Source organism: Ascaphus truei, chromosome 2 (genome assembly GCF_040206685.1).
Source record: "Ascaphus truei isolate aAscTru1 chromosome 2, aAscTru1.hap1, whole genome shotgun sequence".
In the NCBI taxonomy this organism is placed as follows: Eukaryota; Metazoa; Chordata; class Amphibia; order Anura; family Ascaphidae; genus Ascaphus; species Ascaphus truei.
Window position 1 is genome coordinate 436293354 of NC_134484.1, and position 19573 is coordinate 436312926.

The 19573-nt window shown below is 43.1% G+C and overlaps 1 protein-coding gene across 8 annotated transcripts in view; it reads left to right on the plus strand.

Annotated features, from left to right (window-relative positions):
- LARP4B (La ribonucleoprotein 4B) overlaps positions 1–19573 on the plus strand; it is an 84937-nt gene that overhangs the window by 49729 nt on the left and 15635 nt on the right. For 6 of the 8 annotated variants that reach the window (XR_012799325.1, XM_075587803.1, XM_075587804.1 and 3 more), the window contains 6 exons: positions 8612–8759; positions 9160–9318; positions 10545–10626; positions 12819–12955; positions 13962–14065; positions 15031–15141. Coding sequence is in view for 7 of the 8 variants with exons in the window: in XM_075587803.1 (XP_075443918.1) it covers positions 8612–8759; positions 9160–9318; positions 10545–10626; positions 12819–12955; positions 13962–14065; positions 15031–15141 (741 nt within the window). In the remaining variant the exon portion in view is untranslated. Of the gene's footprint in view, positions 1–8307; positions 8380–8611; positions 8760–9159; positions 9319–10544; positions 10627–12818; positions 12956–13961; positions 14066–15030; positions 15142–19573 lie in introns of all 8 variants that reach the window. The other 2 variants (XM_075587802.1, XM_075587801.1) reach the window with 1 other exon arrangement.

A 19573-nucleotide genomic window follows, 5' to 3' on the forward strand; every position in this document is an offset into this window, starting at 1 on the left:
CTCTCTCCCTATCTCTCTCCCTATCTCTCTCCCTATCTCTCTCCCTCTCTCTCTCTCTCTCTCTCTCTCTCTATCTCTCTATCTCTCTATCTCTCTCTCTATCTATATCTCTCTCTCTATATCTCTCTCTCTATATATCTATCTATCTATCTCTCTCTATCTATCTATCTCTCTCTATATCTATCTATCTCTCTCTATATCTATCTATCTCTCTCTATATCTATCTATCTCTCTCTCTATCTCTCTCTCTCTCTATCTATTTCTATCTATATACAGGCATACCCCGCTTTAAGTACACTCACTTTAAGTACACTCGCGAGTAAGTACATATCGCCCAATATGCAAACGGCAGCTCACGCATGCACCTGTCATCACGTCCTGAACAGCATTACCGGCTCCCTACCTGTACCAAAGCTGTGCGCAAGCCCGGAGACTATAGAGCCTGTTACAAATGCGTTATTTACATCAGTTATGCACGTATATAACGATTGCCGTACTGTACATGCATCGATAAGTGGAAAAAGGGAGTGCTTCACTTTAAGTACATTTTCACTTTCATGCTCCACTTTCCATTTTCACTTTCATGCTCCGGTCCCATTGCGTACGTTAATGCGGGGTATGCCTGTAGATCTATCTATATATATAGATAGATATATCTATATATATATATAGATATATATATCTAGGGTTTTTGTCACTTTTTTTACTCACCATAACTTAACTCCGTATTATGGTATAGCCTATCCCATAGCCTCTTTGCATACCCAGTTAATCTACCCCACAATGATGAGACCCATTAAGGTCGAAACAGCTGTCTGTGGGTGGTTTTCTGGGTATGCACCTTAACCCTGGCTGTGCTCAAAGCTGTGACCATGCAGCAAGCTTAAGCCTATAGGGAACCATGTTAAAAATGTTTTTTGAGGCAAAAAGTGGCACTGTGTGCTCATTTGCATGTCATTTCCCAGAATACCTTGCTGCAGTGGAAGTGCTGTATGCTGGGTGATAATGGTGAAAGGTGGGGTTGCAGACCTGCCTAAGACATGCAGATGAGCATACAGTTGTATTTGCATATATATATATATATATATATATATATATATATATATATATATATATATATATATATATATATATATATATATATATATATATATATATATATCAGAAAATAGCCGTGTTAGTCCAGTTGCGATAGTGCAGAATAAATGAGTTCTTCAGTATTAGGTGATACCTTTTTTTATTGGACTAACAATTTGTCATAGGACAAGCTTTTGAGAGTTCTCCTCTCCTTCAGGTCAAGCATACTGATTTGACACCAAAACCAAAGGACTTAATGTGGACATGGGTTTTCTCACACCCTACCAAAATTGTCTGTAATTATCCTGCTTGCCTCCACTCTTATCCACACTTTCTCTCTCCCTCCCCCCCCCCCCCCCCCCCAGCATCCCTTCCCTTCCCCACCTTTCTTTGACACTGTCTCCTGGCTTCAAACACTTAACACCCTACCTTATCTACAGTAAATATCTGGGTTTTTTTTTCCTCTCTCTATACACTGTTTTAGCCATTGATTCCTGTGTAAATCAGTATTGCTTGACCTGAAGAAGAGATTAGAACTATAAAGTATGTATATATGTATATAGGTATATATATATATATATGTTTGGATTGCTGGTTACTCTGAAATGAAATGAAGAGAAAACAAAATATAGTGAAGTACGTTTAGTACAAGTATATGCGCAAAAGTGGATCGCTACTTACAAAGTAGCAGAGGTAAACAAGCATATAGGATATAATAATCCTCTCCGTCCTGCTGCCTGGAGTTGCAATGTATCTGTCCTCCACGTGGAACGCCGAAATTACCGTGCCGGTTCTCCTCTGGCTGCAGCTCTTCTCCTTGACTTCCTGGTTGTTCCTCCGATCTCGCGAGACTAGCCCGCTGACGTCACTCAGCCGAGATTTCGGCCGTAGTTCGAGTGTACTGTTAAGGAATAATCAGGGGATTCTGCTGACATGTAGATACTGAATAGGGAAGCTGAAAGTTTGTCTTAGAGCCTCCTCCCTACGCGTTTCGTCCTGGAACTAGGACTTCATCTGGGGAATAAGTGTGTCTACCTGGCTGTTGCTTAAATAGCATATTCTAATCCCTTATAGGTTAATTAGACAACCAATGTTTAAGTATATATCAGGTGGACACAATTAGTTCTAATATCCATATACAAATATGGCCTGCAGACAGAATAGAGTTGACTATGGAAGCAATTGGTTTGGCAATTGCTGGGGCACCAGGTCTGAGGCTTTGTCCCCGCTGGCGTTGAGCTTGCTCATGCTTGGAGAGCTCTCGAAGCATGTGCGTGGGTTGTCCTTTAGGCCTCGTCCAGGGTTATTGCTTGCTGGCGGAGGCACGCCTAGGCTGAGGGAAAGCGGGTGCTGTCCCTGGCCTTGGACTGCACGCCGTCCGGGCGCGTGTCGGCGGGCGGGCCAGTGACGTCACGGAGCTTGTTCGCCCTCATTGAGCAAACCGCTCACGTGACCGGCCCTGCGCTCCGGCAAGCGCTTGAATTTAAAATTTACCTAAGACCTATGCTCCTGCGCGCTTGCGGAAGCGTAGGCGAGCCCCTACTAAAGCCGCTCTCATTGCGGCTGTAGGGGCTCAGCATTACGCGCTGACCATGCCCGAGGCCTTAAAATTTCGCAAGCGCTCGTGGAGGTGGGGGGGGGGATACAATGCAGGGTAAGCTGAGCGCGCTAGAGAGTATAAAAATTTTGTTTAGCTAAGCGCAGAGCGCTGGTATGCGCGCGCATCGCGTGAGCAGGGACTTGCATATATATTTATATGCAAGTCACCTCGCCAAGCGCCGCGAGCTCAGCGCTAGCGGGGACGCAGCCTTAGGAACTTAGATTGCAGGATATACTTGAAAACGAGAGGTAACTCAATGTATTACTTCCTGGTAAAACATTTTTATAAATAAGTCAGGTCCACATTGGCTGCTTAGTTTTAGTTTGAGAAGCGCTTTTGTATTCTCGGATACTGGAACAAATTGAAAATTGTGGGCAGTGTTGGGAGAGGGTGGGGCTATAAGGGTACTCACAGAATGAGGTTCATGTTTGTGGTTTGGGTTACGTTTCGCTAATAAGTTCGTAGCACACCCCACAAAGTAATCATTGCAAATGCATTCAATGTCAGTGGGATTTGTCAGAGTAATGCCCTCCTTAGGCCAGGCCATGGTCAAAAAGACATCGCTGACCCGCGCTGAGGCGGAACACTTACCCCCATCATTCCTACTGAGGGCGGCTTTACATAGCGCTTCCGCAGGCGTGTGGAATTGCAGCCGACCGTAAAATGTAATTTTTCCCGCTGAGGGATGGTCACGTGACCGCCAAAAGCCAATGGCAGTCCGTGACGTCGGCGCAGTGACGTGCGCGCAAGCCCAGTCACCCACCCGCCTCACAAGTGTGCTCGCTGACGCTCATGCAAGGACAGAAAAAAGCTCCTGCTTGACCAGGAGAGCATGAGCGTCAGCGCTGTATTGTTAACAATGTCCGAGGCGTTAGTGATATTACTTGGTTGTTGATGGTTAGGAGGCTGGAATATATTGTTGATAACCTTCCAGGAGTTAGCTGGGTTTGATGTATTCTGGTGAAGATTGTCAGAGTAATATTGTGCTTTTGCATGTCTTGTTTGCCTTGTGTACATATTCCATAGGCATCTGTAGTGATTAACATCCTTGGTAGTGCCAGTTACTTTGTAGCTTTTCCACAAGGCATCCCTGATATGGTAGTGTGCTTTAAGGTCAGTTGTTGGGGGTGGAGGTGTTAAGGGGGTGGGGTGGTGGAGTTAAAGGGGGGGGGGGGTGGATAAGTCTGGGAGGAAAGGGTTAAAAATGCTAGAAGGAAACAAGTGGGGAGAGGGGTGGTGACTTTTTGGTTCTTGCTGCACTGGCTAACACAGCTGTCTCACAAGAAGCTGCCAGATGCCCCTCCTCCTTCTCACACAGAAGTGGAGCGGAAGGAGGGGAGTAAAGCTAAGGTCCCGTTGCACGTGTCCGCACGGCTGGCTTGCTTGCCGGCGGCGCGTGCAACTCGCTGTACCGCGATCTGCGGTCTACAGGAAACTTCAGTAGTAGCGGGGGGGGCGTGGCCAAACTGGTCGGGGGGGGTGCGGCCATGACGTGAGGGGGCGCGGCCATGACGTATGGGGCCGGAGCGGGAGTTGGGTGGGAGTGGGAGGATTGACAGGGAGGGGGGGGGGCGTGGCTTGAGCGGAGGGACCCGCTACTCTTCCCCCCCCCTCCCTCCACGGGCTGCAGGTAAGTAAAAAAAACACACACACACACACACACACGCACTCAGGCACACACATACACACACCGAGACAGGCACGCACGCTGCTTTCACTCCACACTCCTCCCCGCTCCCCGAAGCCTCTCCTCCTCCCGCAGCCTCCCCTCCCCATTGGCTCACAGCCACACCACGTGACGCGTCGAAGCTAGGAAACACCATTCTCTTGTGTCTCCTAGCGGCTGACGCGCCACAGCGTGTAGTCAGCTGTGCAGCCAGTGGGGACCGGGACCGGCTCGCGAGGATTCCCCTGCTGGTGGGGAACTCGCTACATTGCCGCCCGCGCCAACGAGCGCAGCGGGTCCCAGGCCTAAGAAGTGTCTCTGCTCCTTGGAGAATCTACATGCAAGGCAAAGCTGCTCCTCTGAAAAATCCCAGACGCCTTGTCACACAATTGAGTCCTGGCACCTACAGTATGCTTGAATAGTGAGTGGATGCTGTGACTTGTGCTGGTCCATCTTGTTAGTTTGCTCTTTCTATTGTGTTTACCTCTGTACCGCTTGTAATTTGATATAACTGCAAGTATACCCACTGATTATGCTCCACATAGATTGAGGATAAGTGAGCCATCAATCTAATTTGGTCAGGCTTATCCATTGTTTTAAGGTGCAAGGTTAAATATGATCGCAAGACTAACTAGCAGCATTATCAGTAAGAGCGACTGTGTGCACAGAATGTTGGATGTCTGAGTGCATACATGGGAGATCTCGCTCCACGCCACATACAAGGCTGTGAGCAGCCCACAGATAAATCATTTGGAATGCTGACTTTAGATACAACTAGCTGAGAGACCCGGCGTTGGCCGGGATGTTTTAGTTTGCCTACGTGTAAGATACACATTTAGATGTACACAGCGCACTACACATGCACTATACACAGCGCTCTGCACATGCACTATACACAGCGCTCTGCACATGCACTATACACAGCGCTCTGCACATGCACTATACACAGCGCTCTGCACATGCACTATACACAGCGCTCTGCACATGCACTATACACAGCGCTCTGCACATGCACTATACACAGCGCTCTGCACATGCACTATACACAGCGCTCTGCACATGCACTATACACAGCGCTCTGCACATGCACTATACACAGCGCTCTGCACATGCACTATACACAGCGCTCTGCACATGCACTATACACAGCGCTCTGCACATGCACTATAAAAAGTCCTGTATATAACACAAAATATGCTACTTTGTATACAGGCACATCATACTGTATACACAGAGGCATACTCTATATACAGATCTATTTCTCTGCATACAGATGCAATTTGCTGTGTATATATAGAATGTGTCCTGCCGATGTATATAGATCGCACTGCGGAGCTCCCCGGCAGTGGAAGGGTTACAGGGCCCTGGTGTGAGCAGGGAGAGGGGTTAAGGGGGTGCACATGTGTAAACTCACTGAGGGGAGGTGAAGGGGGGTGAGGGGAGGTGAAGGGGGGTGAGGGGAGGTGAAGGCCGCTCCCTCACCCGTCTGGCAGCTCGCACGTGGATGGGGGGGGGGGTGAATGCGCGGGAAACAGGGAGAGGCGGAGCCTCCGGGACCGGTGGGGAAGAGAGCGGGAGATGACATCTTGGGACAGGGGGGAGCCGGGACCGGAGGGGCATCCCCCCTCCCATCTCCTGTCCTGCGGCCTGTCACGCGGTGACAGGGGGGAGCCGGGACCGGAGGGGCATCCCCCCTCCCATCTCCTGTCGCGCGGCCTGTCACGCGGTGACAGGGGGGAGCCGGGACCGGAGGGGCATCCCCCCTCCCATCTCGCGCGGCCTGTCACGCGCGGCGCCGGGGGGGGAGCTTGGGGGGGGGTGAGCTTGGGGGGGTGAGGTGTGTGTGTGTGTGTGTGTGTGTGTGTGACACTGTGTGTGTGTGTGTGACACTGTGTGTGTGTGTGTGTGACACTGTGTGTGTGTGTGTGACACTGTGTGTGTGTGTGTGACACTGTGTGTGTGTGTGTGACACTGTGTGTCCTTTGGGCCGTCACTCCGCCTCAGGCCAATGAGAGGTGTGCGGGGGCGGCCCAAGGGACCAATGAGATTTCCCCTAGGGACACCGAACATCCAGGCAACAGCCAGCATGCAGGCATACAGTGCTTTCAATTATATAGTATAAAGATAGTATAACCGTGGGACTAAGCAATAGTTATAAACAAGAAAGCAGAACAGAATAAATCCTATGATCTTCACTCTGACGAACTGTAGCCACTCTGACAACATAAAGGCCTAAAAGATTAACAGATTACTATACTAGATAGCTACATCATGTGTCTGTGCGTGCACGTGCGTACACGTGTGCGTATGTACACGCATATGTACGTACGTACGTCCACACGTATGTACGTATATGTACGCACGCACGTACGTACGTGGGTGTTTAATTGATTACTATACTAGCTAGCTACGTACACACGTACACACGTACACACGTACATGTGTACTAGCTAGCTACGTACGTGTACTCGTACACTTGTATCAGATGTAGCTAGCTAGTATAGTAATCAATTAAACACACACGTACGCGCACGCACACTTGTATCCGATGTAGCTAGCTAGTATAGTAATCAATTAATCAATCTTGGGCCTTGCACTTATGGTCACTTTATATATAGTCTGAGAGTGTCACAGATGCACACTGACACATTAGTCTTGGACAGAGCAGCCAGCAAGTGAGTGGGGAGAAGGGAGTTGGGTGTATGTGTCTTGACAACTTTTCCTCTTTTTTTTTTTTTTTAAATCAAACTCCAGTTTTTAAAAAATTCTGTCTGACTCCTAATTTTTTTTTTATAACCACTGAAGTTATAGCTTGTCATCATAACGTTAACTATTTATTTGTTCTCCTTGATATTTTTTTTAAATTGTCAGGCACAAATGATCTGCTATGTGTACTTTTACATTTAACGTACATTACATGGCAGAAGTATGGCTATGTATCCGCACAAGCTTAGGCCTAACTATAGCATAGGATTTCTGCGCTTCCACGGCATAAACTGCATGTACCTGAAAGACAATTTGAAACGGAGATGATCTAATAAACACCTATGTGACATGCCCCATTATTAAATGTTGTATTTTAACTGTATTGATGGTTACTGTTGTTGACCAGAGCTGCAGAATTGGTTTCCAGCTTTGTTTTTTGTTTATTCAACAATGCAATAAGCATTATGCGAAAACGCAGGAAATTACAGCAGTTTTAAAAATTAAATATTTAGCTTTGTCAATTTTCAAAGCAATCAAATCTTTATCCACACAGGCAATATTTAATTACTTAAAGGGGCAGACTTGCGTAGCAGCCGTATTTTGCATACATATGAATATAAGGCACTTCCTTGAGAAAAAGATGATCAACCTTTAAGTAGCAACCCCCCACCCCCAGGTTTAAATTTACTTCTGGGGGGATCCAAATTGCTGCCAAAACTTGGGCCCCACATGGGCACGACAGATTAACTCTGCGGGTGTCCCTGCTTCTGAATGGGATCCCCGCAGCGTTACTGTCCACTACAACAGCAGCCTCTGTGTCTCCGTGACTGCCTCCGTCATCCGAGCTGGCTCCCCACAAATTTGCCAAAGACCCCCAAGAGTCGCATCCCTGAAATAGAGGCTTATATTTGAATCTACATGTATATACCTATTCTTTCCCTCTGCTTTCTTCCTCTACCTAATTCAATATCGATGCCTCTAATGATTTGGAAATGTGGAGCTTAAGCGTCTGTCTCATAGCCCATGCCACCTTATAACATCACATCCGTGTACCCAAGGTTGTGCTTGATATGGTATAATATCTAAAAGTATAACTAATTTCCTAAGGTGTATTTCGGATTCGTGCTGTGAAATTTATTTAATGATAAACTAATGGGCCAGTGACTATAATTATTTTTAGTCATTTTAATTTTTTTATTTAAAGTACATAAATAGTTGAAAGCCGCATTATCCCCGTATAACATTTTTTCTTCCTTAGATCGGGGAGGGGGTTCCTGCGGAGCTCAGCTGCGGTGCTCCCCCCTCCGACTACCTTCAGTTGTCGGTAAAGGTAATTTTCACATTTTGCTGGGTTCAGGCAAAAAAAAAAAACAGTTTCCCGGTGACAACATAGCATAGAGTTGGAATTGATATACCAGCAGCTGAGGTCTCTGGAAACTGGAGCAGTGTGGTTCAACTCCACGGGACATCTCCCAGCCACTAAGTTGTGTACCAAGTCTGTATTTACACAAATGAATGCACAGCTATTGAATGTATTTTATTTCTCTGTTTTGGTTTTGAAGGAATCAACCAAGGTTTCAGAGTTAAACCCTAATGCTAAAGTATGGGGAAATCACATGTTGTGTGTGGAAGCCGGTGGTGCTGCTGATGGGACTGTGGGCCAATCCTGGGAGGAGCTGCCTGATGAACCTCCAGATTCCAGCAGAGAAGGTACAGTGTGAAGTCCTGTGCCCACACACTCTCCACATTCGGACAACTTGTAATTTGTCACTTTTTGTTTAAATACAAGGTTTGATTTATCTAATCTTAACATAATAAAAACTGATCACTGTCCTACATGACTATACTGCCTCATTACAGTACTGCAGAGCAGCATCTGACACTGCAATGATACGGACAGAACAAGAAGAATTATGGTATATGATTTCAAATACAGCAGTGATTCTAGATTTGTTTAAAAATAAAGCGTCTTCCACAACATTTTGTTACATATTGTATAAAATGTAATCAAGATTTATATTTTTTTTTTGTGTGCGCGCACACACACTTCACTTTTTAGAAGAGTAACAGAATGTTTTGTTGACTGCGCGTTTGCCTGTTGATGTTTCAGGACTGGATGCCAATGGTGACAGTGACAAAAAAGGTCAGAATGCAGTGTTAACAGTCTCACAAGAACCATCTTCTGTATCAGTCTCAGACCAAACCGATATGAGTACTGTATCTCTGGGAAACGCAGAATATGAATCTATGCATGAAACCACCCATTCAGGTAATTTAAAACATTGAGTGCTGGTACTGTCACCGTGTGTCCAATTACTTGTGGGACCTAAAAAGCAAAATGCTTTAACTATAGGAATATAAATCCTTAGTTATTTCCCCCTCTCCCCCCTCCATCCCCCCCCCCCCCCCCATATTAAGGAAGTTGCAGAAGTGTCATGCCTTTATATGATTTTGGGACTGACACCAAATAAGTGTAACTGGTTCTGAAAAAACGGCTTACAGTATGAGTTACAAAACAAACTTTAAAAAAAAAAAGGCTATTGCAAAAACATTCCATTGGTCACGCACATGAAATCTGCCCAGAGATTCACAGTCTGATGTATAACAGTATTCATAAAAGTTATCATACTCCAAGTAAATGAGGATGCCAGGAAGATCATTTTGCTCAGTTTGGTTTTCAGATTTGATCTGTATTCTGAAACCTGTTTCACCTGCAATTTTGTACTGAGAAATGTAGCATTACAAATACTTGGTCATGGAACTTTTGATTAATAAATGTTTCACAAGTTGTGAAAAATGTCTCATGGCCCATTCTGACCTTCTTTCAAACAAATGGTAATTTTGAAGCGGCCTTTTTTTTATCCTAATATCCCAGATTCATTTTGGAGTTTGAGCTATATTTCTTCCTCTTGAGTTTAGGTCCAAGTTTAATTATGTGCCTCTGCAATTCAACTTAACATTGTATTCTTTGTTGGATGTTTTGGGGTCATAGTTTGGGGTTGTCAAAGTAGAACCCAGGAATACATAAAGGTAAAGCCGCTTAACTAACTTTGAGTATCTTGTATGATCCTAACAATGTTACAAGATACTGGTCTTCTAAATGGCGGCAAACCGTTTTGGGAAGTGTATTTATTCTGCCACACATCTCAGGTTGCTAAGTAAGTGGCTGTGCTGCGCATGGACTTGCTTGTAAATTCTAGTTTAGTTCTGTTTTTCAGAGCGTATCAGCTGATTTTGGGTGTGTGAAACTGATTTTATACTTTTAAATCTAACTTACCTATGTTGGTCGTCTGCATTTTCAGCTGCAGAAATGAAAGTATGGCTTTTGTGCCAAGATAACGCCGTGAAATTTGGGGCTGCCTTTACAGGATGTGCAATATGCGACAGATGTTTTGGTTGCTAGATTATCTGAGCAGTTTTAAACTTTGGTTATCTGAAGTTGAATGCTTCATGCCCAGTTAATGTGTTTAATTTCTTTGCCTTTTAAATATTCAGGAGCAAATGATCTACTACAGCCAGAAGGTCAAGAAGACCTACGTGAAGTGCTTAAAAAAACACTGGAATTTTGCTTATCTCGGTATGTGCATTTGATGCAGTAATTATGAAATGTAAATCTGTCACATGGCATCTTTAGTTGGTTGGTGAATTCACTTGCCTAAAACCGGTTGTAAAAAAGCCACAGGTGCTCAAACCTCCATAAATAGCGATACTCGGGCTACAATCTTGACACGGGTCCAAACCGGGAGCGAAACGTTGATCCCACAATAAATCTCTTGCGCTTATAACAAGTCCTCTGGATTGCCGGCTATAACCTTCTTTCGACATGTTTAGTCAGTTGTCATGGACCTTCAACCCTTTTATGTATCAGAGGGGCTTGCAAATTCAGTACAGTCCTCTGTCATTAAGGGCCAGAGTTCACTCAAGTTTTTTGTTTCTGAGAATCAAGCATTGCTAGTGGGTTAGTGTCTTGTGTGGTAATATGAGGACTAGTCCGATTAGCAATTGAAACAACACTATGTGTAAAAAAACTTACAGTAAAAGCAGACAATATTAATGTTTTGTTGACCTATAAAGGAGTGAGGATATTCTTTCCTTATTTCTGCAACTTGGGAATCCGCAGCCTATTTTGTTTAACCCAAATAACGAGGGCTGCATTAAAAAAAAAAAGTTTCATGTTTTCATTTTAAACCTCTGCGCTACCCACACCCTCCAACCCCACACCCCTCAACCCCACACCACTCCCCACACACACACCCTCCAACCCCACACACCCTCCAACCCCACACAACCCTACTTATTGACCAGTAAGGAATAGTAAATATACATTTTAAGTTCTGTCCCTTGGGTATATTTTCCCAGTGTTGCCACATTACCTTTTATAAGTTAAAAAAAAAAAAAAAGTATGTGTCTGTTAGGTAGTGCTCTACGTCAGTGATAAACAAATAAAGTGACTTGGTGCACGGGAGCAGGGTGAACCTCTCACACCAAGGTGAATAGAGATATATACATATGGCCCCAGCATGCAACAATCGAAGCCATGAACAATAGTCAATTGGAATAAGCCAAAAGTGTATTTAAGCAGCTATACATGGAACCCAATAGCAGGGTATGGAGACATCTCCTGTAGAGACAAGCACACCAAGGAGAGAGGGATGGGGGGAGAAACAAGGGGAAAAGAATAAAAACACGCAGGGGGGAGAAAACAATATATACGTGCAATACACGTAATGGTTGGGGGTAATACATTTATAGGGGGTTAATGTTTCGGGGACATAGATGCCCCTTCTTCAAGACCGTACCCACAGATGTAATATATCTGTGGTACTTCCCTAATTACCCCACCTCCACTCAAATATATCTCAATGGAAACAGCCCAGGAAGAGCACAATATGCTAATACAAAAGAAAGGATGGTTCTAAGCACCTAAAGCCAGCCCTTTCTGAGGGATCACTGGCAAGCCACCTATTAGCATAAACCAAACTATAGCTAGTGAAAGCCCAAGCATCGGACAGCTAGAGGTAGACAAAATGAAGAAAAACTGCAGTATACCAATCCTCTGCTGTAATAGGCATCACAGGGACTGTTGCAGACCACCCCAGGGGACCCATTGACGCCTATTACAGCAGAGGATTTGTATACTGCAGCTTTCCTTCATTTTGTCTACCTCTAGCTGTCCGATGCTTGGGCTTACACTAGCTATAGTTTGGTTTATGCTAATAGGTGGCTTGCCAGTGATCCCTCAGAAAGGGCTGGCTTTAGGTGCTTAGAACCATCCTTTCTTTTGTATTAGCATATTGTGCTCTTCCTGGGCTGTTTCCATTGAGATATATTTGAGTGGAGGTGGGGTAATTGGGGAAGTACCACAGATATATTACATCTGTGGGAACAGGCTTGAAGAAGGGGCGTGTATGGCCCCGAAACGTTAACGTTGCCCCCCTATAATTTTATTACCCCCATCTATTATGTGTATTGTTTGTATATATTGTTTTCTCCCCCTTTTGTGTTTTTAGTCTTTTTCCCCTTGTTTTCCCCCTCACCCCTCTCTCTCCTTGGTGTGGTTGTCTCTGCAGGAGAAGTTGTCCCCATACCCTGCTATTGGGTTCCATGTATAGCTGCTTAAATAATTTTTCAAATACACTTTTGACTTATTCCAATTGACTATTGTTCATACCTTATATAAGTTGTTTTCCCCTTTGTTTTAAGATCTTTGAGATTTGTCCTTTTAAGTCCCTTTCTTAAATATTCAAGAACTTGTTTTGTCTGTCACAGAGAGAATCTCGCCAGTGACATGTACCTTATATCCCAAATGGATAGTGATCAATATGTGCCAATAATGACTGTAGCAAACCTCGACCATGTCAAGAAACTCAGCACCGATATGGATTTAATAGTTGATGTGTTGAAATGTAAGTATAAAACTGCTCATTATTTCAGGTACTTATATTTTTGAGGAGACCGAAACCATATTTGCACACTTGTTTCAATACAGCTGGTTCATAAGATAGCTGATTTCAACTTGAAGATCTGTCAGGACTAAAACGTCACTTTAATTGTAATAAAGATGTGCTTATGGTACTTGTGCTTTGGTGTACCTAGAACCCTATTTAACTACTTTTGATGACCAGTTCATCCATTTGTACCAGCTCTGCTTGTCAGTAATGGTATATGGACTCCTTACTTGCCACACTAGAAAGTTGAAAGCAAAGTATAATCCGTTGAGATGGAAGTAACATTATGTGCAATTAGTGCGGAAGACAGCCTTCATGTCATTTTGTATTGAAGATAAACGTGTGTAACCTTGGAATCTCACAATTTTTAGTAACAGGTTATGTTTTGAGTTACTCGAACTGTGTAAAATAAACCCTGTATATGTTTAATTGAATAGTTTACAGAAAAGTTTACGGAAAAATATACTGTTCTAAAGGTTTGAAGTGCACCACATACATTTTTTAAATAACATATCAATGCAATTTCCTTAGTTTAATAGATTAGATGAATTGCTCTCATAGCAGCAGTCTATGCTGATCACCATTTTCTTTGCATTTTCTTTTTACTTTAAGAGAACTATTCTTTCCCTTTCCAACACTGTTTTATTTTTTAATCTGATGCTCCAATCAGGAGAAAGAAGCGTTTGAAATATTAAGTGTGTCCGGGAGGTTAAAATGGAGCTCTCGCCAGAGCCCAGTGCAGTCTAAAGGCATGTTGAAAAATATGGCACTAGTAGCAACTTAGTGACATACTTTGCGCAACTATTGCCCAATAAATAGTTCCGTGTTTATATGTGTAATATAAAGCAGTGAAGGAGAGATGAGCAGGTTGTCTAAATATCACATGGTTAAAAGTTTTTATATTTTTGTGATTTCCTACCATGTTGGCTCACCAATTATCGTTTTGTTCTATTTGACATTTTAGCTTTGCCTTTGGTTCAAGTGGATGAGAGAGGAGAAAAAGTCAGACCAAACCAGAATCGCTGCATTGTAATTTTACGTGAAGTTCCTGAATCTACTCCTATTGAAGTAAGAATAACAGGTGTTATTTTTATTAATGTTCTGTTACTTAAGATCTTTATAATATACTTTTTTTTTTTTTCCCCTACTGTCATCTTAAGAGGGAAAAGTGGCAATGGTTTGCTTAGCGCAAGTTCAGTTTAGCTATCCTAATATAAATCACAAAGAGACCTATATATTAATTTGGTCACGTAGCTACAAATGAGCGCAAGTTGTTGACCTCATGTTTGCATTGTAATTTTAAAGTAGAAATTCTCAGAATAGGCTTGAATATTAACAGTTACCCATACATGGCAGGATTAACTAAACGGTACCAGTAGTTGTGTTTGCAAGCAAAACTTCTAGAACCTTTTCAGTGAATGACTGAACTGTGGAATATAAAAGCTAGGCCGAACATGTACTATGTGCCATTAAATCAGAAAACATAACACATCGTTGCCTAAAACAGGAACAGACGTTACGTTAACGAAGTTGATGCTGTATCCACAAATGTAATTCTATGAAAGGACAACATCCGTAGTAAATCTCATTACAATATGGTTAACATGACGTTATAGTAGGGTAAAGTTGCGTTATCTTCTAATAACAGGACTCATGTACGTCTTGGTATTACTCCTATCCTGATCCTGAAATGGGGCTTTTGATGATATGGAGAAGAGAGAGAGGAGCAAATGTGTAAAATAATTAATTCTTATAAAATGCTGACTGTACATATGGAATTTTGCTGGCATAATGAGTACCTGCCCTATAGAACTCACAATCTGATTTGGCATAAGGCACAGGTAACATGCCCAAGGTCACAAGGAGCTGACAATGTTTTCCCGCTTCAATGGCAGTGACGGTACAACGGTGTTACTGCTCCTAGTGCTGGAAGGGGTTGTATTTATTTATTGTTTTTGCGTATTGCATTTTTTCTGCTATGTTGCATTTAATCTCGTCGCTCAGACCTAATCTCAATTTCTGTGTTTCCTTAGGAGGTGGAAGCCCTTTTCAAGGGAGAGAACTTGCCTAAATTTATTAACTGTGAGTTTGCCTATAATGACAATTGGTTCATTACATTTGAATCGGAAGCTGATGCACAACAGGTAACATATGTTTAAACTTTTTGCTGCTGGAGGTCCCACGGCAGCATAGTGCCACCGGACCTCTTTGCATTTGCAGGCAATGCAGTTCCAGAAGTAATCACATGACTGACCCTGACGCCCTAGTCCTTTCCCCTCCCCCGGCTAATGTAAACTGAAGTGGAAGGGGCTCCACTTCGGTTTTAATTTGGCCGACCGCTATATTGGAGCGGTAAACCCGCTCTTCCCCTCGAAAATATACATCTTCGGCATGACATTCCCGGTACATCAATAAGGCCGCTGGCATGCTGGGGCCTGTGCCATACTGCATAAGGGTACTCTAAAGGTTCATATCATGAAACATGTTGCACTGCTAGTGTTTCTGAGAAGAACCATACTTGCTTTCTGTAAATGCACGTACTTTAACAAATCTCTGTATTGCTGAAATCCTTTAGCTTTGTTTTATGGTGCCAAGTGAAGGGGTAAGGGGGAATGGCTGTGAATTATTATTGCATTGTTATTGTCATGTGTTGTGATAGTGTTGATCAATATCCATTTTAAGGACTATAGTGAACTTAATGGGTTAAAACGGGATTAGACAAACACTGATATGTATATTTAAAAAATCCCCCCCCCCCCCCCTTTTTTTACTTTCAATGTTTATAGTAACAAAATACGTTGCGCCTTTTTGTGTAATCTGTACCTTATTTGTTATACAGTACTAGCTGTGTCTATAGGAAAATTGCACAAAAACAAAGTGGCGTAATTACTGTGCGGTCATTAGTCTAACAAAAGGTAGCAAAAGAGGCATCTAGTAAGATTAGTACTATATGGGGCCAGTGGAAAATAAAAAAACATTTTTTTTTCACAGTAAACAAATAAGTAAAGCTTTCACAGTAAGGATATTTTATTTTGTATTCAATTAGTTTACTTTGCCTGCAATTGGTCACAAGCTGAAGCGTGTACTTATTCGTTTCCTGTTAAAAAAATAATATATGTATATATATATATATTTATTTTTATTTATTTATATTGTATTCACCTGGTTCTGTATATTTGTAGTCAGTAGTTATTCACCCCATTAGTTTAATTTACAATTGAAGCATAATTACTTTAGAAAAAAACAAGACAAAAACTGTGGGAATTTGCATTTTACCTGTATATAGATCTTATGAAAGATTAGGTTGAGGTTGTAAAGGTCCTCAAAGTGTTTGATTACCATAGAAACAAAGTATTTGACATATTTTTCTTAACCTTTCTCTCTCCCCGTGAACGTGCACACTGGAGATGTATGCCCCTCCCACTGCCGGGTAGGACCGTTTCTGTCACATGTAAAGGATACTCCAGGAACCCAGTTATTTTGGCGTACCTGCTCAGGGTAGATATTTCTCCCTGTAAGTGCCAGTATGGGCCTCTCACACCCCCACACCCCTCTTAACTGGTCCCCTTTCTCAGATACCCATGTAGCAGTGCTGCTGCTAGCTGATGGAGCGCAGGATTGCCGGTTACTGTAATCTCCAGGTCACAGTAGGCTGGCTTTGTGGACCACCAACCTCCTGGATGGCTGCCTGGTGGATTTCAGCAGTGAGAGTGTTACGGCTCAAACTGGAAGCGCGGAGCTCAAAATCTGAAAGTACCCTCTGCGCATACAAAACATCAGGGCAGTCTCCAACCCAAACTGACTGGCTTCTCACTTTTTCAACCTATCACAGTCAGATTAGGCCAGCCCCTTTAGAAGGGATTATAAAGTACCAGGTTAGTTTAGTGTTCAGTCTAGGGGTTGGACCAGGGTGTTTGCTACTGCCACACTGAGCTTGATTGTCAGCCACTATTGCTTCCTCTGATCTAAAGCTTGTGACTGGAGCTTCTAAGCAAATGGCTACTAAACATAAGAATGCTATGGAAAAACCATGTATTGGTTAACTGGCTGTGCCTTATGTGAAGAAAATTGCCTGCTAATTCAACCAAGAAGGCATTTCTGGAGTGCATCAAGAATATTGCCTCAGGAAAGATTCCTTCGCAGATCTAAATATAGTGGATTGTGCCTCTGCGTCACAAAAGGAAAGCAAGATAATCTCCTGTCCATGTGGTGAAAAACATAATTGAGACTAAATGGCAGCATACTGGTGAAAGGTGTTGTCCATTTTCAGGGCAGGACACCAGCAATAGGACAATGCACCTAAGGTGGATCCAGTGATGGCCAGAATTGCTCAGAGAGCAATTCAATTCAAGGATAGCTCCTTCTATGATCCCATGAATAGGAGAATGGAAGATGCCCATAAACAGTACTTTGTGCGGCCTTTATACCAATTATTTCCATGGCATGAATATCCCTAACCTTAAAGATATGAATGACAAGAATAAAGGAAGAGGTGGAATAGGGTATCGGGTATCAGCACACAGGAAATTCTGAAGGACTTCAACCCCATTCAGGAGGCAGTCTATTTTATGAGTGATGCCTTGTTTGAGTTTCGTCCCAAAAGGCAGTCCATTTGAGATACCGAAGCTTATCCTGGGAAGGAACATCGCAGATGAGTTTCCATCAGCCCGACTAATTCAAGGCCTACTGTATAATCAGCAGGGTTTTGCCTCAGAGCTCCTCCTTCTGAAATACGGCAGACTTTATCCCTGGTGGCATCACCTGTAGGAGTAAGAATTCATCTTTTCAGGGCAGCAGGAGTAAAAAAAATTAAGATTCATGGATGTTTGATTGTGGAAATGGCTGTACATTAGAATTCCAAAGAATACCGTTGTCATTTTCTGAATATCAACTATTCCCAGAGAGGGCAAGAAGCAAGCTGTGTTGGAAGCTTTTCAGCAAATGTGCCGGTGGAAGGGTAATTAAGACAGTTATCTGGGACCAGGAGGGTGAAAGTTTTTCCCCAAAGCCCCAGGGGATTCTTTCTCGTACTCAACCTAAAATGTCAACCAATTCATATGGATCAGGTATTTTAAAGATAGTCGCTTAGATCAATAGTCGACACCCGGCAGCCTGGTGATGTCTGGGAATGAAGAACACTTGCATGGATTTGGATGGTCTGTTAAAATTACAACACACATGTTACATATTTCTAAGAAATAAAATCCTCTTTCCGTGCTTCCTTTCGGACTGGATACTGCTTCAAGTTTCAGTAGTCGTAGTTTTCCTTCTCAGAAGACAGTGCTTACATCCTTCCCTACTTCAGCGATCTGTTGCACCTTCATATCTAGAGGCAGAAACCCAAATGAAGATTGTTTTGTCAACACTACTAACACCATTGTTATTTACTGAATATGGAAATAAGTTTATTACATCTTTCTTGGGAGTTGCTCCTCTTGGGTATTTCGTTCAACACAGAGAAGAAGGCTCTCAAGATTATTAATTTATAAAATGTTTTTACAAGGAAGTAATACATTGAGTTACTTCTCGTTTCCAAAAATGTCTTGGGCACAGAGTTCTGATGACAAATATATAGTTACCTTAAGCGAGCAGGGTTATACATACATACATATACAAGATTGCTGCAGAAGCAAAAAAAACTGTACAACAATGCTGCGCTGTTAACCATTGTACAAAGCTACTTTGTGCCTAGTGAACCAAGCCATAGATGCAGTGCCTTGGGCACAATTTAATTTCAGGCCTCTTCAGACCATCTTCCTAAGATGTTAGGACAGGAATCCAAAAATGATTGCCAAGAAATTTATTTTGCGCCTCTCATCCGAGAAAGGTTGATAGTGGGAAGATCTCTCAAATCTCAGAGTTGGCAGAGCGTAGCATGAAATATACTCTTCACCTTATGCTTGCAGTCTGGGTTGCTCTTTTTCATGAGTACTTTGCTCTGTAGAATTGTAAAGCACGCCCGATAAATGTTCAGGGTAGTATTTCTGACAATATCACATTTCACACTTCTGCTTGGAGTGCCCTTAATGTCGAGCTATGACACGGCAGCTGCTTACACAAGCAGGGAGATATGATGAGTTCACAGGCAATAAGAGTTGTCAAGAATCTTGAACTGGGCAGAGAAGCATGTTTCAGGTATCCCGGCATATTGCAGGGAAATAAAATACCTCTGCAGATTTCTTAATTCGCCACAGAGTCCAAGCAGGAGGAGTTGCTTGTGAATGTAGAACGTTTTGGTAACCCAGTACCCAAATGGGACTTGATGGAGTTATCTTTGAAACTCGATTGGCAAACAGGAAAAACATTATGCGGTTTCTGGAGGCTGTAGAAAAGTTGAGGCCCAGAATTCACCCTGTGATACTTTGTGACGTCCCCTGAAAATTAGAGCATTCCACAAAAGCCATGGCAGCCTAAGACACGAGAGCAGGCTTCATTAGAGGGCAGCGGAAATTGTTTGTTTCAGCCTACAGTGAAGCGGAGTTTAGAAGAAAAGTGCTGCAAGCAATCCTTCCAGAAAACGCTCACCCTAAATAGTGCACGCACTCGATAGGGATGTCCCAAAGCAGTCTGTCATTG